This window comes from Pongo pygmaeus, chromosome 17, assembly GCF_028885625.2.
Source record: "Pongo pygmaeus isolate AG05252 chromosome 17, NHGRI_mPonPyg2-v2.0_pri, whole genome shotgun sequence".
NCBI lineage: Eukaryota > Metazoa > Chordata > Mammalia > Primates > Hominidae > Pongo > Pongo pygmaeus.
In genome coordinates, this window is record NC_072390.2 from 94844103 (window position 1) to 94870205 (window position 26103).

The window sequence follows — 26103 nt, forward strand, 5'->3', positions numbered from 1 at the left end:
TGCACACCTGCCTTCCTGTTCCTTTGAGGTGAGGGTCCCGGGTCGTGTGCACACCTGCCTTCCTGTTCCTTTGAGGTGAGGGTCCCGGGTCGTGTGCACACCTGCCTTCCTGTTCCTTTGAGGTGAGGGTCCCGGGTCGTGTGCACACCTGCCTTCTTGTTCCTTTGGGTCTTTACTGGAGCTCGTTTCAGGGCTTGTTCTAAGAGTCATTTCTGGAAAAGTCACTTGGGGAAAGGAGGAGGAACAAGAGAAAGTATGGGACGTAGCGAGGGACCACCGCGGAGATGGATGGGGCTTAGCTGCAGCAGGTTCTGGAGGGACTGTGGCTGCATCAGAGGAGCTCCGAGGGGACTAACTCAGTGTGCCCTGTGCGTTTGTGTGAGATCCATCAGCCTCCCATCCGCGTGCCCTACCACCTGGACTATCCTTGCTTCCAAAAGTGCCCCATCCCTTTCTCATCTGCAGAAGCTTAAACTGTGGTCACACATGGCCTCTGAATTCTTTCTTCTTCTAAGCCAGGGCTTTGCAACTTTTTTTAAACTGAGACCCACAATAAGAGGCACATTTTACATCACAACCAGCACGTACACGCAGAAGTGAAATAAGAGTTTGTGAAACAACACTCCCTCTGATGAGTGATTCCCTGATAGAAATCACAACTTCCATTATGATCATAGAAATAGGTGCTTCCATGCTGCTCTGTTCCTTTTTGAAAATGCTCGTTAAGACTCATTAAATTGATTTCACAACCAGCTATTTCACAAACACGTCCAAGTCGTTGCAGCCTGGAAGCTGCTTCTCTGCGGAGGCTGCGGCAGCACTGACCCGAGGGCCCGTCCTCATTTCCGCCTCTTCCCGGCCTTTCTCGCACGGGTCGTGAAACCCACTGTGTCCCCATCACCCCATCCCGGAGGACACTCTTCTTCTGTCCCCACCCCACAATCCTCCTGCTGTACCTTTCCCCAGGCCCCACCGAACTGTGCGGTGTCAGTGACTCGCCTCGGTGCCTGGGCACCCACCCCTGGCCGGCGCCAAGCCCGGCCTCATCCTCATCCCTCTGGCCTCGGGCTGTGGGATCTGCCCTTCATTCTGTAAAGGCTTTTGTGTCCCTGAAACGCTTCCTTTGTTGTGACAAGACTAAGGTGTGAGACAGGATTACAACAGACCAAAATGCAGCCACGTCTTAGGCCTGGAATTGTGGGTGACTGGTAGCATATTCTTTATATATTTGCATTGCATTTTCCAACTTGTCTCCAATGGATCACTTTTTTTTTAGGACCAGAAAGAAAACTGACATTAGGATGAGAAGAAATGGAAAGGCATTGCTGGTCCGTCTGTCTGGGTCTCCCTGATGCCGCCCCCGGTCGGGGGGTGCTGGCTGCAGGTGGTCTCTCCCGGAGCCTGTGCCCACTTTCAGTGAGGAGCAGGAAAGCCCAAAGCTGTTGCTGGCCGCTGGTGGCGCTGCTGCAGGGGGCTCCACGTGGCCGGGCCGTTGCTGCCCCTCAAGGGCACCGTGGGGGCCCCCAGTCTGCAGGGCTGGCGAGTGCCTTCCTGGCACAGATGTTTTTTATATGTTTGTTCCAGCTATGTCTGGCTAAGCCGCCTCTTTCTAAATGCAGGGCCTGTGCACACATTTGCTCCGGGGATTCTTTTCCACTTTGAAAGGCAGTTCTCGGCAGGGCTGGCTGTGTTTCCTTTGCCATGTGAGCTGCGCGGTGTCGGATGTCACGGATCTGGGGTGTTGGGGACGTGGAGGAGGGAGGCGCAGGCCTCTGCTCGCCAAGGCGGATCCCACCCCGTCTGCAGCCTCACCTTCTGTTTCAGTGGCCATGCTGATGATGTCACCCACATACCAAAGTGAACATGCTACTTCCTGACCTAAAGTCGGCCAAGGGGAGCGGGCAAGTCTGTGTGAATCTTCCTTTCCCCCTGAGATGGCGAAGTCAACACAGAAGACGTGATTTCCCTGAGCTCCAGCTTCTGGGCTCTGAGCTTCCCCCCAGCTCCCTCCACTTCTCCGCTTTCTGTCTCCTCCATTTGTCTAAGGGAAGAGACAGGGAAGAAGAAGTGTGGCCTGGGTGGATTCTGGCCCTAAAGTGAAGCATAAAGGAATAAAGAGAAAGAACAGGACATCTCCATGAGCTCAGGGCAGGCAAAGCTTCCTCAAATAGGACACAGGAAATCCAAGCCATACTTGAAAAGGTTAATCTCATTTGACTTCGTTAAAATGATAAACTTTTGTTCATCGAAAGACATCATTCCAAAAAGAAGAGGCAAGTCAGACTCAGAGATTGATGGTCCATGCAGCCAACAAATAACCAGAATATATATAAAGAACACTTACAAATCCATAAGAAACATGCTAACAGCTCTATTTTTTTAATGGGCAGAATACTGGCACAGGAGTTTCACAGATGAGGACATCCAAATGGTCAGTCCACATTGGAAGGGTGCTCAGTGTCACCATTCATCAGGAGGACAACCACGAGATGCCATCATCCCCCCACAGAAGGCTTGAAGCTGAGAGGACTGACGGGGCCAGTGTCAGAGGGGGTGTGGGGCAAACAGCCCACGGGTTGTGGACAGAAGCCTCAGTGGACACAGCCGCCTTGGAAACACTGGTTATTGGTGATTCTTTTTCTGCAGGTGGTCCGACCTGTGTGCCCCCACTGGCTCACCACTCTTCCCGTAAGCTTAGGGCAGGCAAAGATTTCTTACACAGGCCCTGGAACATTTTTGCACTCCACTGTGTCTTGGAAAGCAACCCTGTCCACGGCTTTGTTTTCTGCTCCACCTGCATGGCTGTTACCTGTGGCACCTAAACATTGCTCAAGAACCTGGCAGCAGCTGCAGCCATGCTCCCACTAGGCTCCTGATAAGATTGGAAATCACATGCAACGCTGAGCGCCATCAGCTGAGATTTGGGCCTTAAAGCTGCTTCTTATGCTAACATTTTTTTTCTCAGCATGGAACTGAGAAGTGTCCTAAATGTGGAAAATCGAATTGGGTCTCAGAAAAAAACCAATAAGTGCCTCTTCAATAATTAACAGATTGAGATCCAGACCAACAGCAAAGTTAATCAACGCAAAAAGGTGGTGCAGGACGGACAAACAGAAACTCAGGAGCTCCTTTTAGAAACCAGAGGCTCCTGGCAGGCTCCTCACGATCTCTTTGGGCCACTAAGCTGGGGCATGCACCACATCACCTGGCCACGGTCTCTTCCTCAGATTTGCCATAAACCTCACCTGGCGTCCTCAAGTACACTTTGACCACGTGGGCATTAGAACAAGTGGCAAACATGCATGAATTTTCCACTCCAGAATCCTGGAAAGAGAAGCACTTGTTCCTAGAGAACCTGCTTATTCTGATCTTTGGGTAACTAGATAATTCTTTCTAAATCCTGCTGAGGGTGAAGAATATTGTGTTCCATGTTTTAAAAACACATTGGAAGAACACCGTTCTTTCTGAAGCCAGAAGGGAAATACATCAACAGCTGAGGTGAGGTTTCACTACGGTGCTCAGCAGATTTAGATAACATGGTGTCTGAGTCCGGCGGGACATGCTCTCACCTTCACCGTCTCAGTACAGCAGGACACACTCTCACCTTCACCGTCTCAGTACAGCGGGACACGCCCTCACCTTCACCATCTCAGTACAGCGGTCCGTGCCCTCACCTTCACCGTCTCAGTACAGCCGAACACGCCCTCACCTTCACCGTCTCAGCACAGCGGGACACGCCCTCACCTTCACCGTCTCAGCACAGCGGGACAGTGCCCTCACCTTCACCGTCTCAGCACAGCGGGACAGTGCCCTCACCTTCACCGTCTCAGCACAGCGGGACAGTGCCCTCACCTTCACCGTCTCAGCACAGCGGGACAGTGCCCTCACCTTCACCGTCTCAGCACAGCGGGACAGTGCCCTCACCTTCACCGTCTCAGCACAGCGGGACAGTGCCCTCACCTTCACCGTCTCAGCACAGCGGGACAGTGCCCTCACCTTCACCGTCTCAGCACAGCGGGACAGTGCCCTCACCTTCACCGTCTCAGCACAGCGGGACAGTGCCCTCACCTTCACCGTCTCAGCACAGCGGGACAGTGCCCTCACCTTCACCGTCTCAGCACAGCGGGACAGTGCCCTCACCTTCACCGTCTGAGCACAGCGGGACAGTGCCCTCACCTTCACCGTCTGAGCACAGTGGGACAGCACTCTCACCTTCGCAGTCCTGGTGAGTGATCTATGGAACTGGCGCTTTTTTTTTTTTTTTTTTTTTTTTTGTGGAGTGTCTGAAAAATCTCTCCAGTGGTGGTGGCTGGGGTGAGTTATCAAGATGAAGCAAATTGGACTGAACTATATGAGAAAAAGCCAGGCCTGCAGAAGACAGGCTGATGGAAGCCCACAGAAATGAGTGAAACTGAAGGCGGGGCGGAGGTTGCCCCAGACCTTAGCTACACACACCCCTCAGAGCTGTTTCTCAAAGATGTTTACGCTAGCAAGAGGCTCAGCGTTCATCGTTTATAACAGCTTCTGGGAGCCACAGTTGAGTTTACCGTCTCGCCTTTCAGTACTTATGTATGCAGGGTGGCAACTCAAGCTCTCATGGTCACAGAACTAAGAGGGACGAACGTGGACAGGTAGGGTTTCATTTTCCGTATCCCTCCAGCAAGCAGGGTGGGTGAGGATGGGGACGCTTTCTTCCCCTGCTTGAGAGCCGACTTCTTAGAGGCCTTAGTAGACATCCACCAAACATCCGACCACCACAGAGGGCGACGGGAAGACCCCCTCATCCAGGGCAAGCAGCTGCAGAGCTCACACGGGGTCAGGGCGAGGGCATCCTGCTGGCATGAGCTTGTGGCCACGGCAGGGGCCCTGGAAGAGAGACAGGAATTAGTCATCCCACGGTTTGTCGTCTGGCGGTGTAGTTTGACACTTGAGAGATGTGATCTTTATTTCAGAAACACCATCTGGCCATCGGCCCAATTCTTGACTTTTTGATTTCTCTCAAGATGATCATTAGGAGTGGTTTCAACAAAACTGAACACAGAATTTTGAGGACCTCAATCATGACTCAACCAGAGCCCTCACTGAATTCTTCATGAGTCAGCCCGGCCCTCCCCACTGACTTTACCCTAGCGGGCACCTGTCTTTCTTCTTCTTTTATCACTTTTTGCTTTTCTTTTGGTTTCCAGCTCTGACTGAATTCAGACCCAACACCTTCAAATTCTTCCCGGCCGCCTCAGGGAAACCCAGAGGCAAATCTGAGTGCTTGTAGCTGGGACTGCCGCACGCTGAGAGGGACCTGAGACGCCGGCGCCTTCCCAGGCTGCTCCACGCTGAGAGGGACCTGAGGCGCCGGCGCCTTCCCAGGCTGCTCCACGCTGAGAGGGACCTGAGGCGCCGGCGCCTTGCCAGGCTGCTCCACGCTGAGAGGGACCTGAGGCGCCGGCGCCTTCCCAGGCTGCTCCACGCTGAGAGGGACCTGAGACGCGGGCGCCTTCCCAGGGAGCTCCAGGCTGAGAGGGACCTGAGACGCGGACGCCTTCCCAGGGAGCTCCAGGCTGAGAGGGACCTGAGACACCGGCGCCTTCCCAGGCTGCCCCGCGCTGAGAGGGACCTGAGACGCCGGCGCCTTCCCAGGCTGCCCCGCGCTGAGAGGGACCTGAGACGCCGGCGCCTTCCCAGGCTGCTCCACGCTGAGAGGGACCTGAGGCGCCGGCGCCTTCCCAGGCTGCTCCACGCTGAGAGGGACCTGAGGCGCCGGCGCCTTCCCAGGCTGCTCCAGGCTGAGAGGGACCTGAGACGCGGGCGCCTTCCCAGGGAGCTCCAGGCTGAGAGGGACCTGAGACGCGGACGCCTTCCCAGGGAGCTCCAGGCTGAGAGGGACCTGAGACGCCGGCGCCTTCCCAGGCTGCCTCGCGCTGAGAGGGACCTGAGATGCCAGCGCCTTCCCAAGGAGCTCTGGAGAGCGGCGTCAGGTTGGGGAGGAGAGGGTCTGCCATCCTCCCCTCTCTACGGGGAGGGCTGCCTTGTGATGGGGGCTCAGGATCCACTCCAGGGCCTCGACCCCGAGGCAGAAGTGGGGGTGGTGCTTCCTGCCACCCCTCACCAGGCAGGGATGCCAGGGATTCCGCAGCCAGAGTCGAACCTACGTTTATCTAAATGGAAGGAGAGAGGCGTCTCTGGCCGGAAGAAGAGGGGAAGTGGCACCTCCCAGTGAAGAGGTCGTCCCCAAGCCACAGGGTGGCTGGTGGCCACTTCGGGAGGAGGCTCCGGGACCTGGGGAGGAAAGGCCAAGCGAGGCGGGTATGCATGCAGAGGACGCTCTGTTCAGATTCCTCCCCAAATAGGGAGCTCCAGGAGCTGCCCTGTCAGGGATCTGTGGGGCATGTGTGTTTCCTTTACCACCTCCGGCAACTGCGCTACAATGGCAGTGAGTGGAGGGGATGACCCCGCAGGACGAAGAAAACAGCAAGCCACAGTGGTTCGGAGGAAAGGCCGGCAGTGGCACAAAGTGGGTCTGCAGGGGCGGGCGAGCTGCATCCCAAGCCCAGGAGAAGTCCGAGACACTGGGAGCTGGGCTGCCTTAGGAGGCTGCAGACAGAGGTGGGGCCACCAGTTCCAAAAGCAACTCCAAGACCTCAAGGCTGTCTTCCAACAAGCTCGGCCCTGGACGCACGTCCTCCCACCAGGCGGGAGCAGGGCACCCTTAGCCAGGGCTGCAGGGAGGGCGGGCGGATGCCACGGATGCTGGGCCCTGCTTCCCGAGACAGAAGCCCAGCTGCAGAAGGTCACCGAGATTTGATGACAGGGAGCACGTGAACTCTGGGCTCACTCCAGCCCTCCTGGCTGGCTGCCGAATGCTGGCCGCATGACATTTGGCAGTTCACAACCCAAGTTGAAGAGGGGTATGTGGGACCCCTCAACAGCAGCAAGGAAACCCGTGGGCCGTGGGCAATGCCTTGGTGCATTCAGGAAAAGGATGTCCTACCTAGAAGTGGAATCCAACCGTATTATCAGCCAAGAGTAAAGAGAAAAAGACGTTTTCAGACCGGTACAGAGGCTGCTAGAGGAAGTGCTTCACCAAAACAAGGCATCAGCCCTGAAGGGGGACCTGGTGCCAGGATACAGGAGAGACACAGGGGGCTCTGGGGATGTGCAGAGGTGCTCCTGGGTGACAGTGCAGGAGAGCTGAGGGCTTCCAGGGGGGTCTGAACCAGCATTCTCATTGTATGGAGAGATTTCCATTTCTGACTGAGAGGTTGGGAGAGAACCGAGGATGGGTATATGAGCAAAGCCATTTGAAAATCAAGGCAGTTATTAATTCCAGGCAAAATATAATTTGTATAAGATGGGCCATGTAATCACAATGCATTAGGCTACATTGGCTGCTGACAAAGGCCAAAATAATAGTGGTCTAAATAATCTAGAAGCTCACTCTCTCAGGAAGCTGTTGGCATGGAAGTGGATACAGCAGCTCTGCAGGGCCAGGCCTGGCTGTCCTGAGCATATGGCAGGCATCTGCTCACAATCTGCCCACCATCAAGCTCACACTTCCCTCGGGGGAGACCAGGGGAGGGGTGTCTTTCCCCATCCCATGTCCTGCCGGGAAGTTGTATGCTTCATGTCCACTCATGGGCACTGACCAACGGCCAAAGCCCAGTCCCACAGCCCACTGCAGAGGAGGCTTGTGCACCTGCCCACAGGCCCAGCAACACTAGGATTTCTATAAAAGATGTCTCAAGGCAACTGGAGGACGTTGGGCCTTGGATGCTATTAAGGGATGACTGCTAGTTTAGCTGGGTATGATAGCAATATTATGGTGATACCGGTAAAAGCACTTACCTGTAAGAAATACAAACAAAAGTGTTGATGGATGAGATGACACAGTGCCTGAGATCTGCTTCAGAATATCCCCCATGTATTTAGGTATTACTCGTGTGTGATTAAGAAGTAAATTTTTTAAAAGATCAAAGAATTTCTCCTGCCACATCTAGAAGAGGAGGCTGGAAGGTGATGGGGGACCAGCCATCCCTGTCCATGGGCGTCCCCACAGCTGCTGTGAACACCCACAAATGAGCTGATGCCCACCCAGCGTGGGGCCCACCTCCACCTGGGCCAGATGCAGGAGGGGCCCAGGGAAGGAAGCAAACAGCCCTGGAGGTGGACATTTCCAACAGCCCCAAATGGTCACCCTCCCCAGCAGGACATTAGCAGAAAATACCTATAACTTAGAAATCATTGAAAAGCAGTGAAACACTTTTTTTTAAATTGAAGGTGAAAACCAAAAGGAAGTTTAAAGAATATTCCAAGTGAGCAGAGGGGGTGGTGGGATCACCCAAAAATGCTACTTTGTGGTTATGGTCGTTATAAGCATAAAATATATCTAAAATACTTAAAAGTTATCACTTTAATAAAAATAAAACAACAAAGAGATAGAAAAAGCCTTGCTGAAGCAAGGGAGGCTGATGTGCACAGGACGAACAGAAGTGAAGTGAAGAAGAACAAGGGAAACTGTGTGGCCCAGGCCTGCGTGCACGCCTGGCTGGGTTTACCACCCCCGTGAGGGCCTCATGCCACGCGTGGACACCGTCAGCCCAGCAGCCAGAGCCTGGCTGGGTTTACCACCCCCATGAGGGCCTTGTGCCACACACGGACACTGTCAGCCCAGAGGCCAGAGCTCCCCAAAGCCAGGGCTGCCGCCTGGAGAACAGTTACCCTTGGGGTGGGAGCGGTACCTCCCACGAGCTGCAATGGGGCTGTGTGTACCGCCGGCACCTGGCATTGTGCATTCCCCGTGTGTCCCAGGAGGACCCTGTGCGGTGACGGTTCCACACTTTCCACATTTGCTTCTCCTGCGAGCCGCAGTGGGGCTGCATGTGCCGCCGGCCCCTGGCATTGCACATTGTGCGTGTGTGCCAGGAGGACCCTGTGTGGGGACTGTTCCACAGTTTCCACATTTGCTTCTCTGGTAGCAGGTGAGCTCCGGAATCCCGTCAGCGCTACCTCCATGGGTCTCCTGAAATATTCAACGAGTATGAACAGGTTAAAAGTTTTAACCCCTGAATAGCTGGGATGTAAAAAATGAAATCTGGCAAGTGATTAAACGAAATTACAGACCTAATTGCTTACACTTAAAATAATACTAAAGCAAATGTGAGATTGTGTTTAACTTGGAGGACCAGCACCGTCGGCAACGTGGTTCTGTTCTAATTTTTCACCAGGGAGGGCTCTACATTCCAGGCTGTTCATGCAGCACTATTATGAAATGAAGTCCTCAGTGTCTGTGAAGTTCAAGTGTTTTAAATAGAGCAGAGGCCTCTCCAGGGATTGCCCACCCCATTTCCACCTCAGTCCTGTTGGCAAACCATCCCTGCTGCCATAAGCAGAGAGCAGGAGCTCCCACCTTCGGATGCAGCGGCTAGATACCAGGAGGGCCATGGAAGCTGGGTCCCTGAGAGACTCCGAACCGCAGATCCAGCTGGGGGATGCCAGGCGCTGACGGAACCACGGGGCCCTAAAAGGCGGAAACCGTGACTCCACGGGACTCCTCTCTTCTGCGACCTGCTCCAAGGCTGCCCCTGTGCAGAGCTCGGCCATGCGGCTGTGGCCCTGACCCCTCTGCCAGGCTGCCCGCACCACTCCGGGGGACATGGTTTCCACTGTGGGCAGCTGGTGCAGTGTGACCGTGGTGCAGGTGGGGCCTCTGGGCAGAGGACATCTTGGTAAACTGGGCTGCAGCAGGGCCCAGAGGTCAGGATTGAGGGGAGGCCATGCCAGGTGACCTCTGCGAGGACCTGGGGAACTGCACGCAAAATCGCAGAAAGAGAAGGATGTGGTTCTTAACCGGCTTCCACCCTGTCTTGCAGCCTCTGTGTTTACTTCCCAGTTGATCTTTAATTTCAGTTGCCAAAGCAGCTGTTTGCACCATGCAGATGAGTCCCAGGGGCCTCAGACCCGCCTAGCCGCCCGCCCAAGGCGAGAATTGGGGCTGCGGCCAAGCTAGGCAGACGGGGTTGGGGGGCACAGCTCACAGGGCCCCCCACACTCTGCGCTGCCAAGTCTTCTTTTTCCAGTAGTCCCAAGCTAACTTGAAGAAAGAAAAATATGAGGGAGGGAAAGAGAGAAAGAGTGGTGAAAAAATATGGTCATAAATCTGGGACCTGTTTTTATTGGTGCTTGTATTTCAGATTTCCAGTTTGGAAAAATACTTTTTTATGCATCCCAGGCACCTTGTTGATGGTGGAACGATGATGATAAATGCAAAAAGTTTTTAAAAGTCCTTTTTATGCCCAGGAGAACAAAGTCTGGTACAGTGCAGCCACCTCAGGGCCTCAGTCATCCTTAAAGAGGGTTGCCTTGTCCAATTTAACTTTGCCCCATGCCTCCGTACTGGTGTGACTCTGCCAGGATGCCCTCGGTGCCCTGAGACCCCATCCACGCCTGGCTGCGCCTCCCAGGTTTGTCTTAGGGAGCGGAGGTTGGCCAGGCGCCCTGTGGGAGGCTCAGCAGGGAAAGCGCCTGTCGTTGGGGAATAGCTCGGGGGAAGCGCTTTCAGATGAACTGCAGGGAACAAGTGGAGAGTGTGGACACTGGAGCACGGGGCAGTGAGAAGACACAATGTGAGGTCTGCCATCCGAACGTGGACCCTGCGTCCCCTGCGGTGGGAGGCCATGAACACAAGGCTGAGTTTGCACCTCAGATTTGCGCCAGGTGATGGGACTTGCCGGAGCCTTCCTGCCCTGCCCGTAAAGAGACTGTTTTTGCTGTGAGTCTGCGTGCACCGTGGGTCTGCTGCGCCTGCATAGGTGGGTTTAATTGGCTCCAGGTGCACTGGCGGCTCCTCTCCTCCACTACGATGTGGCGCATGGAGTTATGGGTGGAGCCCTTTGAAGCAGCTGCAAGTCATTCTGTCGTATAAACTGAAATAAGAAGAGGGTGAAAAATCCAAGCCCGTGACTGCCCGCTCCACAGCTGTGCTCACACAGCTCCACGAGACAGCCGCCCAAACAAAGCTACCTCCGTGGGCCTTGGCCAGCTGACAAGAGGAAGGGAAGGAGATTATTCTAAGCCGCAGGTATTCTGGTGAGCTGGAAGCTGGCCGGGAGGGCCGGGCGCCAGTGACACCTCCAGCCAGCAGGCCCATGCAGAGGCCCCGTCCCGGGAGCGTGCCCAGGGGCGAGGGGTGTCCAGCCACCACCAACCACCAGCCGCCCAGGAGGCAGAGGTGACCCGAGAGGGGGCTGCTCGGTTCAGGGAGGAGCCCAGCCCCCAATGCAGGGCACGGATGGAATCTCTCAAGGTTCCCCAGGCATCCTGCCCACCCAAGCTGATTGCTAAGGTCATCGAAACGGAGCAGGAGCCCAGGCCTAGAGTGTCCAGGTCAAGTGACCACCATGAGTGCCTGAGAGGCCGGACGTGCAGGCTGGCTCCTGGCTTCCCACCTGAGTCTCCCCAGCCCCTTGCCTCCACATCTGAGAATGCCCGGTGCCCCAGCATGGCGTTGGGGAGGCAGTGGTGCTGAGTGCCTGGGGCCAAGAGGATGGCTCTGGGCCAGTCGGGTGCTGGGACAGTGGCTGGCAGGGGACCCATTTGGAGAAGAGCCCACTGCTCTGAGCAGCTCCAGCTGCAGCTTCCGCCACCCTCTTGTGAGGGCCTGCCTGGGCCTGTGTCCAAATCCCAGCACCACAGGCCAGATGGCCAGCAGCTCTCACGGGGTGAGCACAGCAGAGGCCGCTTTTACACAGGGACCCCTGGGGCCCCCTCCAAGGGCTGCTGCCCGAGAGGCAGCATGGCCCATGGGGACCCCCTGGACTCGGCCTCTGGGGCCCACCTGGTGGTTTCTGAGGGTGCTGCGCTGTCCTGAGGCCACAGCCAACACCCACTCCTGCCTCCAGCCCGGTGTCCCTTCCCACTGTTAGCGGGGCCTGGGGGCTGAAGGGACCACCACAGTGCAGTGGGAGAGAGAAAGCCCTCGGCTTCACCCTGGGTATGTTGTGGAGACGCAGATGGGTCCGAGGTCAGACGAGGGTACTGGACTTGCCGAGGTGTCCACACTCAAAGGGAGCGTCTGGAGCGGGGGGCGGCGTGAGGGGTTCAGGGGCTTCCCAGGAGCAGTTCCAGCTGACAGAGCTCCATGGAAATCAGACATGACGTTGGGGACTGCTGACCTGTGGGGTGTGCACCAGAACCCCACACTGTGGGAGCCTAGCCTTCCTCTCACTGGGTGGCAGTGGCTGGGCTCACACAGACCACAGCAGCGTCCAGCTCCCCGGTCAAGGAGAGACTCCTCCCCAGAGTGGGCTGCGGGGCCAGTGCCAGCGGTGATGGGGTCCATCCTCACTGTCTCCTGAAGGGCCCGGCCTGGCCTGGCCTGAGACTTTGATCTCGGGGACGACAGCCACCAGCTGGATGAACTGGCCGCGTGTCCTTCCTACTCTTCATCTCCCTTCTCTTGCTGGGACTTCACGAGAGAGCCCGAGTTACTGAGTCAACAGGAAGTAGACGAGACTCCACGCAGCTCTGGCCCCCATGGCAGGACCAGGAAGGAGGGAGAGGTGGCGCGTTGCCCGGGTGCTCATGGACACCAGGTCTGCTCCCCACCCACTGTCGTCTGTGCCGTGCTGCAGGGGCCAGGTAGCCACAGGCATTGTTTAGGCCCCGAGCCGGCCAGGCTGGAGTCAGGTCCCACTAAGCCGCAGGTGCCTCTTGCTTGGGGTGGGGGCTGAGGGGCGTCTTCCTGCGGCGGGGCTGTAGCTGGTGCCTGGTTCCCTCTGTCCAGATGCAGCTCTGGGCTTGCAGCCTCTGCCTCCCTGATGGGACAGCAACCCTGGGCATCGCTGGAGGCTCTGAGGTCTGCACGGGGCACCATCCCGTATTCTGCAGGGTCCAGAGACACAGAGAGGGAGACCAGCCCAGCCCCATTGTGGGAGAAAGGCCAGTGATGTCCTCAGGGGGCTGAGGCTGGCAGCCACCTTCTACTGGACATTACTGCTGAGAACTGGCCAGGTGCCTGCACTCACTACCATGAGTAATTGCCCAGTGGCCCATGAGGTGCTGGCAGCTCCTCCATTTACGAGTTAGGAAACAGGCACAGAGAGACCAGGTGGCCTGTCCCAGCAGCACTGCTCTGGCTCTTGACCACCACATCAGCAGCAAAACCGCCAGGGCTGAAATCAACACAGATTTATCCATTCTCACCAGGCTGTGGGTGCCTTGCAGGTCTGTGCTCCTAGCTGGGGGCCCAGGGAGACTCTGCTTCCAGGAGGAACCCAGCTGCCATCTGCAGGACTGAGGTCCCATCTCCGCCCTGGCCTCACACAGGCCCTCCTGCCTGCCAAGCAGCAAGCGATGCCGCAACCTCAGTCTCTCACTCTGCTCTCCGGTTCCCTAGACCCCCAGCCCAAGCTCCGGTGATTACCAGGTAATTCCTGTCCCAAGGCAGCCGTGCCGAGTGTCCTAACACAGTTGCCACGTGGCTCCGTGTCCTGTGCACAGGCCAGGGGTTCGAGTGGGCATCAGCAATGCTCACTTCAGAGCCCCTCCACCACGACGTGGCCACCGTGCACACAGCTCCGTGGCCAGCGCTGGAAACTGCGTCTCCTGCCTCCAGCTACGTTACTCGGAGAAGCAGGAACCTCTCCATCCTCACTTTCTGTCTGCACATCCGGGGCCATCCACGTGCACCCACACCATGTGCTCACTGTGGCCTGTCAAGAACACAGCGTCCCCCGCCCCTGATTTCCCAGGAGAGTCGCACGTCCGTGATGGTGGTCTCCCAGGCACACATGGCCACGGAGCACGTGGGAAGACTGCACGCCGGGTACTGAGGCTTCCTGTGAAAAAAAGAACCTGAAACAAGTACTAATTTTTTACGTTGATTATCATTTAAATCTGTAATTTTTTTATAGATTGGGTTCAACAAAATATTAAAACTAATGACACTTATTGGCTGGGCGCGGTGGCTCACGCCTGTAATCCCAGCACTTTGGGAGGCTGAGACAGGCGGATCATGAGGTCAGGAGTTTGAGACCATCCTGGCTAACAAGATGAAACCCCGTCTCTACTAAAAATACAAAAAACTAGGTGGGCGTGGTGGCGGGTGCCTGTAGTCCCAGCTACTCAGAAGGCTGAGGCAGGAGAATGGCGTGAACCCAGGAGGCGGAGCTTGCAGTGAGCTGGGATCGCGCCACTGCACTCTAGCCTGGGGACAGAGTGAGATTCTGTCTCAAAAAAAAAAAAAAAAAAAAACAACTGACACCTATTTTTTATTCTTTTTTTAATGTGGACATTAGAAACCTTAAAATTGCATATGTGGTTCCCATTAGATTCCCATCAGACAGCGTGTGTCTAGAAAATGGCTGTAAAGTGTTCCACCTCCTGCTGATTTTATTGGAATCGTGTCTGATCTGCAGGACTAAACATGTGGGCCCGGGGAACTGTCCACGCTGGGGCACGTGGAGTTGCTGAGGAGCAGGTTAGATGTTGGTTTTGTTTTGTTTCCGATTTTTGAAAATTTAATTTGGAAAGATTTTGAGGTCATGCATGCTCTACAAATGACTTCTGTCCCAATTCAGGATGGACAGCCACACACCTGAGTCTACCCACACAGGCCTATGAGTAACATGCACATGTGTACCTGAGCACGTATGTACCTGAGCACGTGTGCCTGAGCCCGTATGTACATGAGCACGTGTGTATGTGAGCATGTGTGGCGGTACCAGCACAGGGGTGAGCTGTGGCTTCACAGGCTTCTCGCTGCTGCAGCTGGATGTGCCACTGTGGACGGTCGGGGCAGGGGCCTCCTGCCCTCATGCTGTGCGTGGCAGCCACAGGTCCCCATGCCTGCAGCCTGAGACAGGCGCCTGGAGTCGCTGCCTGGAGCAAGTGAGTTCTGCTGGAGAAAACGATGTAGTACTGTGAGGATGCTGCAAGAAGGCAACAGCAGAGTCAGAAGTTGAGGAGAAGACAGAGGTAATGGGGAATTGCTCCTCAGCAACGACACATGAGAGTAGCATGTGCAGTGATCCCAGGCAGCTGCAGCTGTATGGATGCTACATGGGGAACCCAGCTTCCAGACCTGCCCTCAAGGGCCAAGCATCTCACGCCCAGCTTCATTCCTCCCCATCTTGAGGGTGCCGCTCTCATGCTGCACAGGGTCCACCAGCCGTGCAAAGCCTGTCTTCATTTTGTTAGCCAGAGTCCCAGGACAGGGGCTCACCTGACCCATGTCACCCTGTGATGAGGACAGGAGGGATGGAGCCTTCCTTGGTCTGAGCTCGGGCTGCAGCCCTGCGGCCTCTCCCACTCCATATGCACGGCTGTGGTTCCCTCTGCTGGGCAGTCCCAGTGAACCCAGGATTGGGGGGCCCTATGACCTGGCTGAGCAGAGCCCTGCGTGTGAAGTGCTCTCATGCAGCCTCAACTGCTGCCCTCACCCCAGGGCCTCCTGGAGAGGACAGAGCCACCAGCAGACAGCTTCTCCCTCACAGCCCAGGCAGCATCTGTGCCCAGGGAGGCCTGTGCACCCCCGCAGGAGCCTCGGTCACCCCCATTTCTAAGTGCCCCACCACAGGCAGCCCTCAGGAGCCCCCGTGTGCTGGCCACCACCGTGGAGGGCTTGGCATGGACAGTAGGCTGTGGTAGGGGCATACGGGGTGTCCCATGGGGACCAGTGGGGGGCCAGCCGCCCCGCAGCATGGGCTGACTCCTCCCTCCCCCAACATGCTGCAGTTCCCACTTTGTTAAGCCCCTGGAATGCAACCAATTAAAGAGCCATTTGGGTTAAATGAGATCCTGGTCTGAAAATGCAGATGCGTCTGGATTATTAAAAGGCCATCAGTCACCCACGCATTAGTCTGAATAAGTTTGGTCTGCTTGATTTTACTTCTGCTGGTCTGACTTTTGGATGGGGGTCTAGGCAGGAGCTTCTGGGACTCCAGCAACCCTGAGAGATGGGCTAAAGGTCTGTCCCCCCCTCACCTGCTTGGTCCTGCCCCTCAAGGTCTTCCTGAGCCCCAGGCTGGTGTGGACACAAGGAAGCCCCACTGGAGGGCCCTCTTTACATGGGGAGGCCTGAACCCTGAGCAGTCAAGGAAGTTTTGGAAGTGAGTAGCTATGGCTTCTTCACCTGCTCCTGCCTGGACGGCGCCCTTCAGAACCCAAGCCCATCCGTGAGATAGCACCCTCCGGGGCCAGACGCTGAGTCACTCCATGAAGGCCAAAGGTGAGCACGTAGGGATTTCTCTCCAAAGAGAGCAGCAGGTACAGACATGGGTGTTGACACAGGCACACATGCACATATGTGCACACATGGCACACGTACATGTGCACTGTGCACATGCACACACGGCATACATATGCACACATGCACAGTGCACACACGTCATATGCTTACATGCACAGCGCACACGCATGGTATATGCTCATATGCACAGTGCACACGTGCACACAGCATACATATGCTCACATGCACAGTACACACGTACGTGGCATACACTCACATGCACAGTGCACACGGCATATACATATGCTCACGTGCACAGTGCCCACACGTACACGGCATACATATACTCACATGCACAGTCCACATGCACACATGGTATACATATGCTCACATGCACAGTCCACATGCACACATGGTATACATATGCTCACATGCACAGTGCCCACACGTACACGGCATACATATACTCACATGCACAGTCCACATGCACACATGGTATACATATGCTCATGTGCACAGTGCACACATGTACATGGCATACGTATACTCACATGCACAGTCCATATGCACACATGGTATACATATGCTCACGTGCACAGTGCACACATGTACACGGCATACGTATACTCACATGCACAGTCCATATGCACACATGCTATATATATGCTCACGTGCACAGTGCCCACATGCACACGGCATACATATGCTCACATGCATAGTCCACATGCACACATGGTATACATATGCTCACATGCACAGTCCACATGCACACATGGTATACATATGCTCACATGCACAGTGCACACACATACACGGCATATATACTCACATGCACAGTCCACATGCACACATGGTATACATATGCTCACATGCACAGTGCACACGCACGGCATACATATGCTCACATGCACAGTGCATGCACATACACGGCATACATATACTCACAGGCACAGTCCACATGCATACACGGCATACATATGCTCACATGCACAGTGCTTACATGCACATGGCATACGTATGCTTACAGGTATAGTGCACAGTACACACATGGCATACACATGCTGACATGCACAGTACACAGCATATACTCACATGCACAGTGCACACACATGGCATATATATGTTCACATGCACACTGCACACATGCACACACAGGATACATATGCTCACATGCACAGTGCACACACAGCATACATATGCTCACATGTGCAGTGCATACATGCACACATGGCATACAGCCTGCATATGCACATATGTGCAGTGCATACACGCACATGGCATACATATGCTCATATGTACAGTGCATATACGCACACATGGCATACACATGCTCATGTGCACAGTGCATACACGCACACGGCATGCATATGCTCACATGCACAGTGCATACTCACACAGTATACACTCACATGCAATGTGCACATGCATAAGGCATATGTATGCTTACACATGCACACATACCATTCACATGTATATGCACTCGGCTCATGCACACATGCCACCTACATTCCACCTACATGCACACAGGTGCACATTCGCAGGCTCACACACTTCCTGATGCCTGTGTGGGTGCCACGCCAGTCCTCCTTCCCTGGGGCGCTCCTGTCTGTCTGTATTTTGGTTGTGCCCTGGGAGCTGAGAAGGTTCTGGCCTGTTTTCACTGGGATTCAGAGGCGTTGTGGACCGCAGAACTGTGTCAGCCCCACCTATCTTTTCCACAAATGTTCTTTATTAGGAGAACCTTAATTGAGAACATTAAGCAGAAACTGAAGAGATTGTCGACTTAATAGCGGAAACAGCCGCAGTGCACCTCGTTCTGAGGCCTGGGGCAGGTCCTTAGGCTCCTGCCTCAGCTTCCCCTCTGTGGGTCGGTGGTGTGGCCTGTGTGGGCTCTCGAGATGAATGCTATGAATCCCCGCGGGAGGGGCTGCTCTGTGCTATTTCAGCAGGTTTTTCATCACCTCGTAAGGGCCTGGAGTTGGGAGAGAAAGAGCAAAATGAAAAGGCATCTCTGATGACAGCCACCACTCCCGAGCCCTGAGCCATTCTCTCTGGGAGCTGCAGGAGCCACAGCCGCATGTGCTGCAGAGGGGCTGCCTGTGTGCAGCCTGAGGACATGGAGGTTCCATGTGCAGCCAGATGGAGTGGCCCTGTGGCTCTCCATAGCCCTGATCTGTGTCCCTGCACAGAGCTCAGAGAAGACACTATCTTCTAGAGTGGATGCCGGCCCCACAGATGCACCTTGGAGTCCCCTTGCAGCCCACAGGAACCACTTTTTTATGCTTAACCCATTGTTTTAGGGTCCTGGGGCTGCCAGGTTAATGTTCCACAAACTGGGGGACTTAACAATTTATCCTCTCAGAACCCTGGAGGCTAAAGTCTGAAACCCTGGCATAATAGGACGTGGACGGGATATGCTCCCCGGGTGCTCCTGGGCATGGGCAGGGTGTGCCCCCCGGGTGCTCCTGGGCTTGGGCAGGGCATACTCCCTGGGTGCTGCTGGGTGTGCTCCTGGGCGTGGGCAGGGCGTGCCCCCCGGGTGCTCCTGGTGGCTCCTAGCCACCTGTCCCAGCACCTGCTGCTCTCGGCTTCCCTGGTTTGTGCTGTTGCTCCAACCTCACCCTCTGCCTCCCATGGACCATGTTGGTCTCTTTCCTCTTAGGAGAATGCCCGTTCCTGGACTTGGGCACCCCCCTAGTGCTTGTCTTGACCACATCTGCAGGATCCTGTTTCCAAATGAGGTCCCACTCTCAGGTCTCAGGGGCCGGGACTTCCACATGCTTCCGGGGACACAGTTGAACCCACAGCTCCCCCTCTGTGTTCCCATCTTTCCCTACTCTGGAGTTCACAACACTTTTCTGGTGCAAAGATGGCCCTCAGGCCCTGCCCCCAAAGGCCTCGTCTACACAGCACTCCCTGTCCCCGAAGGCCTTTTCTACACAGCATTCCTGGTGGTGTTCAACCCAGCTGCACCTTGAACCCTGGGAGCCCTGAAGGGACCGATGCCCTTGTGGTGGGTCCAGGTGGCCTGAGGGCTAGACAGGCAGAGCTTGTGTAGACGGGAAACCCCGGCTGGGAGCAGGCAGGCTGGGCAGGAGGGGCCGGGAGCCAAGCTACAGGGCTTAGGGAGGCTTGGGCCCACGTGAGCAGGACCCATGCTGCTCGCTCTCCTGCCACTCCTCCTGCTGGCACTGGGTGTGCTGGGGGCTGGGCAGGTGCATCCACTGCTCCAAAAAGCACTTGTTTTTCCTTTCCACTAAAGTGCCCCTGCACACCCACCATGATGTCACATGCCTCCACATGCTCCCCATGTCCCCCTGTGTCCCCTGGCCCCCGTGTGCCCCATCTCTATGTGCTCCCATGTGGAACCTCCCAGCTCACCTGGACACATGAGTCTCGGGGTAACCAGTCCCCTGCAGACCTGCAGAAGCTTGGACAGCAAGTGGGAGTCGGCAGTCAGGCAGGAAACTCGGGGGTTTTGCACCTGGAGGGAAGCCCACCTGATATGAACATGCTTTCGAAGCTTGTGGATCGGAGAGGCCAGTGGTGCGCAGGATGGTCAGATCGATCAGTCAGGACGATCATCAGCCCCATTTCTCAGGTAAGAAAACCAGGCTCCAAAACTTTCAGTGACTTGCGCACAGCGGCAGGTGAGTCACCCGTCAGCAGCAGAACCAGCGCAACCCCAGCAGGTCCGGGGCTGGAGGCACCCCTGCACCCCACAGCCCCCGCACCTCCCCGCTGCACCCCGAACCCCCCATACCTCCCCCACAGCCCCCCACCCTGCACAACCCTGCACCATGCACCCAGCACCCTCTCATCCCACACGCTCCTGCAACCCTCTGCCCCGCACACCGTGTCCCCACCCCACACTCCATACCCCCCACACACTCCCACACCCCACACTCCCACACACCCAGCAGCCCCCACCCCCTATCCCCTGTGCTCCCGTACACTCCCACACACCCAGCATCCCCCACCCCATACCCCCCACACCTGCTGTGCCCCTACACACTCCCACACCATGCACCCCATACCCTCATCCACACTCCACACCACTGCACCCTGCACTCCCGCACCGTGGACACCCTGCACTCTGATTGCTGTGCCAAGCCCCGGGGCTGCTTCCCTGCCTGTGTCCTCTGCTCTGAGCCCGGCCTCACAGCCCACCTCTCCTGGGGTGTCTGGTGGGGTTTGGGTGCCTGGTAGCAGCCCAGCTTGCGTGGCTCCAGCACTCCCCCAGGGCCTCCTACATCCTGCCCAGGCTCCGTGCAGGCTCAGCACGCCCCTCCCAGCCCCCCATGGCCAGAGAAGGGAACGGCTTTCAAAAGAGGAGCCCCTTGGAGTCCAAGATTCTTCAAAACTTCCAAAAGAAGTTGTATATTTTGGACATTGTCAGTTTCTTTCCAATAACTCATTTCATGAAAAACACATGACAATTGTAGGATGGGAAAAGGTGTGCAGAGCCGTGGCACCGGGGGGAAGGTGTGCAGAGCCGTGGTACTTTCCTTTAAAGGTGCAGTACAGCACGTCTACGTCCTCCCGACACCGTGCGTGCAGCCGCACCAAAGCCAGGGGAGCAGGTGCGCTTCTCCATGGGTCCTGGTTTAAAGCAGGTGGAAACACCACAGGCTTGGGATTGAGGGGGTAAGTAAGGGATGTCCAGTTCTCAGGTGAGGTTAAGTCCTTCTCCTGCAGAGACAGCACTGGGGGGACCTCACAGTGCCCCCCGGGAAGCGCTGGTGGGGCAGGCTGCAGGAGCTGAGGCTAGGGTCCCGGCACGGGGCTACAGGGCCCTTGGTGTCCTTCACTGCTGTGACAGGGGCCCCCTGCTGCCCCGGCACCTGCGGGCCTTGGCCAATCCTGAACGCCAGGTTGTGGCAGTGGAGACCTGGGGGTGGTCAGCGGCCCCCTACGGAGGTTCTGCTGTGCGTGTCAGGGCCCCAGGCAGGGCTGTGCCGCGCCAGCCCCACTGACTATCAGTGTGGACACACGTCCATGGGAGGGGATCTCGTTTTCCCCACCTTCCAGTGAGGGAACCAAGGCAGACTCAGCACCGAGCAGGGGTCAGGCCCTGGTGGAGGTGGATTTTCTTCACCGTGGCACAGTCCTCAGTCCCTGGACTGCCCCCCTGCACCCAGCAGCACAGGCCACAGAGCCCAGGAGATGCGGGCAGGAGCTTTCCCCTCGCCTGCCCCACTCCTCACCACCCAGTGGGCATCCTGTAGATGGGAGCAGTTCTCTGCCTAGCACTTGGACTGCTGGGCTGAGTCATGGCTGCAGGTGACAGCTTAGTGGCATCTCCCAGGTGCCACTGCAGGGACAGCCTCCGTGTCTCCAGGCTGTGCTGTGGCCCCGTGGAGCTAAGCTTCCCCATGCCGCTGAGTCGGGGGCTGCAGAGGCCTGTGCGGGCTGCCGTGGCTGGACCTGGGCCTGGCTGCTCGGATGCTGGAACCCTGCTCTCAGCCTGGAGGCTGGCAGGTCTGCCAGGGGCCAACGGGCAGACATCGCCCGTCTGAAGCTCTTTGCCTCTGAAAGAGCTTCAGTGCCAGCCAGGGGCAGTTCATGAGAAATTCAGAGAAACATGTAGGCTTCTGTGTCTTCTAAAGCACTGCCAATGCCTCACCCACCTCTGGCCAGAGGACTCTGGAAAACTTGCGTTTCTGGTATGTATAGAAAACTGACATGCTAAGCCGTAAAGCCGCCCCCTTCAAGACGCAGCAGACGCGAGGCTCACCCTGCCACGAGCACTGGTACTGGCTCACTTTCCGCTCTGCTCGGCGGGACTCCGGCCAGGCCAAGCGCGCAGCTGCAGAAAGGTTTAGAGTGAGGCTTCCACTTCACTCTCCGGTCCAAGAGTTACACTATCTGGTGAAAGTGTTTTTGTTTTCCTTTTTTGGAGTTAAGCGACAGCGATGGGCCAGCTGGCACCAGTGTGGACAGACAGGTATTCCTCAGTTTGTGGCACCAACGTGGTTCTGGCAAAGTGGCCTCTTTTCCAGTAAAAGTCTTCTCTCCCCCCTGCCTTCCATTTTAGGACCAGAGGTTTGTCCCTGGGGAAGCAACCCCAATTACAGTGAGCTTTGCCATCTGTGGAAATAGCCTGGTCACCAGAGGCGTGGCCATGCCGGCGGCAGCACCCGGGGCAGCCCCCGCCCCCCTCCTTATGAAGCTCAGTATCCCCCAGGCTGCCCACGTCCCACCCTGCCCAGCCTACACCACCTCCCTCCTCCCTCACCGTCACTCCACGCCCCTGCCCAGTGGAGCCTCAGCCCCGTCCCACCTGCAGCATGCCCAGCCCAAGTGCCTGAAACCCAGAGCCTTGGACTCAGGGCAAAAGGAAGCTGCACCATTCCATCACATCAGGCTCTCCACGCTTAGAGCAGAGCGCAACTCTCCTTGCACCTGAATCCCTTCACACAGGTGATGCCAAGAGGCTCAGGACAGAGCATTGCAGGGGAGACAGAGGACGGACGGACTCAGGCCCTGAGGAGGGGCTCGGCCTTGCCAAGCAGCTGGCTCTATTCATTTAGCAGAACGGCTGCCCCACCCCTCTCCCGGACCCTGCACGGAGAGAGGCCACTGGGGCCGTCCCGCCCCGACTTCTATTTTGTTTTCGCCAGAGCCGCCTCCAGCCTCCCTCTTCACATTTTATGTCAACTCTGGGGCCCTGCTGGCTGAAAGTGAGTTCTGTTTTCCGGCAGCCCTGTGGCTTTTGGACTCGGCCTTGAAATTAGTTCATGGCGACCAGGCACACATCGCGCTGGGAAGCCACGTGGGAGCTGTGCGGGTGCAGCGGCTGCCGCAGCCAGACTGAAATGTATCACAGCGCCTGGGCCTCGTCAGGCCTTTATGACAGAGTGTAAAGGGAGTTGCTGCTTAGTCACCAATTTGCTTGGCAAGATCGGGTGAATTAGGAAACACGTCGAAGGTCAGACAGTAGGAGTTTGTCTAGACGCTCTATTTTGGACTCGACGCTGACCCGAGGTGTTTCTGTAGCAACCTTTACAACACTGCTATTCTGGCAATATTGGAGAAAACACAATCCCTCCTATCATCAGGTAGGGCCCGCTGTGAAAATCCTCGCCCCGTTGCCGGGTTTGCTGCGGCGCCTCCAACTCCATTTAGGACGAGGAAGCCCGACGGGGAGGCCCCTGGGAGGGACCGGCTGCTTGGGCGGAGGCCAGGCCTCGGGAAGCTTGTCCAAGGCTCACGGGGAAAAGCGCCAAGAAATAGAAGTGGCTCATTTTTCCTCTGGGCCTGAGAGGAGGGTTTTGATTTTACAGCCGCCCCTAGTCATTTCTCACAGGTTTGAAGCAGACCTTTCCAGGGAGGGAGAAGGGAGGCGGAGAAGGGTGGGGAGAGGCCATGAGGAGGCAGCCACCCCAGGGGATCCCTGGAAGCCTAGACGTGCTCTGCCTGGTGGTTCTGTCCCCAGGTGACACATGGCCATGTCTGGAGGCATCTGTGGCTGTCAGTCATGGTACAGGGTGCTCCTGGCATCGAGGGGTGGGGCTGCTTCCTTGTGCCTGTCCTCACTGCCCTCGCCGCCCTCCATGTCTCCCTGCCACCTTCCCTGTCCCTGCTGCCCTCCTCACCCTCCTTGTCTCTCTCCATCGTGCCTGAGGGCCCTCTGCCAGCTGGGAGAAGGGACGGCGCAGGCTTCAGCTTCCCTGCATTTCCCCAGGAGTAGGGGAGCTACGAGCAGTCCATAGGTTCCCTCTTCTCCTGGGGCCCCAGCACCAGATCCTGGAGCTCTGGACCCCGTAGCCCTCCTGGGGCCCCGCAGGGGAGGGACGCAAAGGTGGCGCTGCAGCTCCTTAGCACGTGACCTCTGGGAACTTCAGCCTCTCCCACCTCAGTTTCCTGGACTCTGAAGGCAGGGCGAGTGACATGATTCCTCGGCAGTGACCCCAGGCCTCTGACCGCCCAGGAGAGTGAAAGTCCAGGACTCCGTGCATGCCTGGGGACCCGGGCAGCAGGGGAAGAGAACTGCAGGCCTGGACGTGGCATCTGCCCACCTTGCTGGTGAGGGGTGAAGGCTCCCAGGCCCTGGCCTCCACATCCAGACACCACCCTCACCCGTGCAGGAGCAGGACTCGAACCCGCCTCTCTCACCTCCTCATGGTGCAGAGAATGTTCAAGTCCTGATGTGGACTTTCCAGCTGCAGTAGAAAATCCGGAGCTGGTCTCTGCCACCACTGCGACGGGCTCTGGCCAGAGCAGCAGGAGGGAGGTGGGCCCACGTGGCCGTCACCGTGGTTTGCCCACAGCTGCTGTTTCTGAGCTGTCACAGGGGCAGGGGCATCCAGGCAGCACGCTGAGATGCAGCCTCTGCTTCAGCCTGACAGACATATAGCTGCTTCTGGAGCACGCCCAGGGAATGCCCTTTCTTCCTATGGATGCCAGCTGACTCACTGTGCAGACAGGGCCTGAACCAGACCAGAGGCACTGGCTTCTAGGCGAGGGACCTTCTCAGCGCGGGACCTGCAGCTGCCTTTCCCACACTCACACAGGCTCCTCCCATTGTCCTAAGAACCCTGTGGAGGTACAGGCAGGGGTCACCCAAATGCTGACTCATGTGAGTCCGACAGAAGCACGGTGCCCGCCCAAGGAGTGTCGACCTCACGCCAGCCCCTGTGATTATTGTCCCTGTTACTGTGAGCTGCTCTGTTTGGGAGGGGAAGCCACGCGCTGGAGGCTGAGGAGCGTGCCTGGCCCTGCCCTCCAGCTGGCGTCCGTTCCACGTATGAGAGCCTTGCCTAGAAGGCCCTCGGGGAGGGGGGCCCGCCTGAGCCCCCACCCTGCAGCTCCCCTCATTCTCATGCAGTGGGTCCCCTGTGCTGTTGGACTTGCAGCTTCTGCAAGCAAGAACCAGGTGACATCCACTCCGTTCTCCAACAGCAGCTGTGGGACCACTTGGGGTAGCAGTGAATGAATGAGTGACAAACTGAGGATGCAGATGCCTCAGCTGCAGAGGAGCAAAGACAGACATTTCATTTGACTGCTCAGAAACCACATAAGCAGGAAGAGAATGAAATGAAATATTTAAAGTGTTGAGAAAGGAAAAAATAGAACCCAACCTAGAATTCTGTACCCTGTGAAATTATCCTTTAAAGTGAAGGAGAAAAAAAAGACTTTCTCAGAAAAACAAAACTTGAGGGAATCAGTTGTCAGTATACCTGCCCTGTGAGAAATGAGAAAGGAGGCTCTTTAGAGAGAAAGAAAGAGAATACTACTCAGATCCAAAGACTGGAAAAGGAAAAAGCTCAGTAAGATAAACACTGTGTTCCGATTCTCCACTGATCTAATAAGTTTGTCCAAACTAATAGCAACAATGCATTTGGTCATGTGTGCTTATACACGTTAAATATGTATGCTTGACATATGCTGATGTGTGAGTGAAATCAATTGCAGCAATGACACACAGGATGGGAGGAAAAAAAGTGATTTTGTTATTAGAAGGTGTCACTATCCATAAAGTGGTATTGTATTATTTGAAAATGGGCCTGGATTAGTTGTTCATGTATGTTATAAACTTTAGGGCAACCATTAAAAAAAGTTAAAAAGTATAACTGATATGCTAAGAAAGGAGAGAAAATGGAATATAATTAAAACCACAAAGGACAGAAAAAGAGTAGAAGACAAAAATAGGAACAGAGAACATGGGCAACAAATAGAAAACAGTAACAGACATGGTAGATATTAACCCAACTGTATCCATAGTTACCTTGAAATGCGAATAATGAAGATGCACCAGTTAAAAGATAGACTGTCCAGGAAACAAGACCCAACTAGATATTGTCTATAAGAAACCCACTTTAAATATAGGTACATGTAGATTAAAAGTGGATAGAGAAATTTATACCCTGCTAACACTAAGA

The 26103-nt window shown here is 56.0% G+C and overlaps 1 protein-coding gene across 15 annotated transcripts; it reads left to right on the forward strand.

Moving 5' to 3' along the window:
• The first annotated feature begins 5796 nt into the window (after positions 1–5796).
• Positions 5797–25721, forward strand: LOC129018950 (histidine-rich glycoprotein-like). Of its 15 annotated transcripts, none has more exons than XM_063653870.1 (5): positions 5797–13417; positions 13567–13854; positions 14322–14470; positions 14571–19820; positions 20736–20865. In XM_063653870.1, exon 4 carries the CDS (start codon positions 16266–16268, stop codon positions 17250–17252), a length of 987 nt encoding a protein of 328 aa, XP_063509940.1. In that variant the 5' UTR covers positions 5797–13417; positions 13567–13854; positions 14322–14470; positions 14571–16265; the 3' UTR covers positions 17253–19820; positions 20736–20865. The 15 variants fall into 15 exon arrangements, with proteins under 15 accessions (XP_063509940.1, XP_063509941.1, XP_063509938.1 ...); XM_063653871.1 differs by having other exon boundaries at positions 13607–13854; XM_063653868.1 differs by having other exon boundaries at positions 13743–13854.
• The last annotated feature ends 382 nt before the right edge of the window (positions 25722–26103 follow it).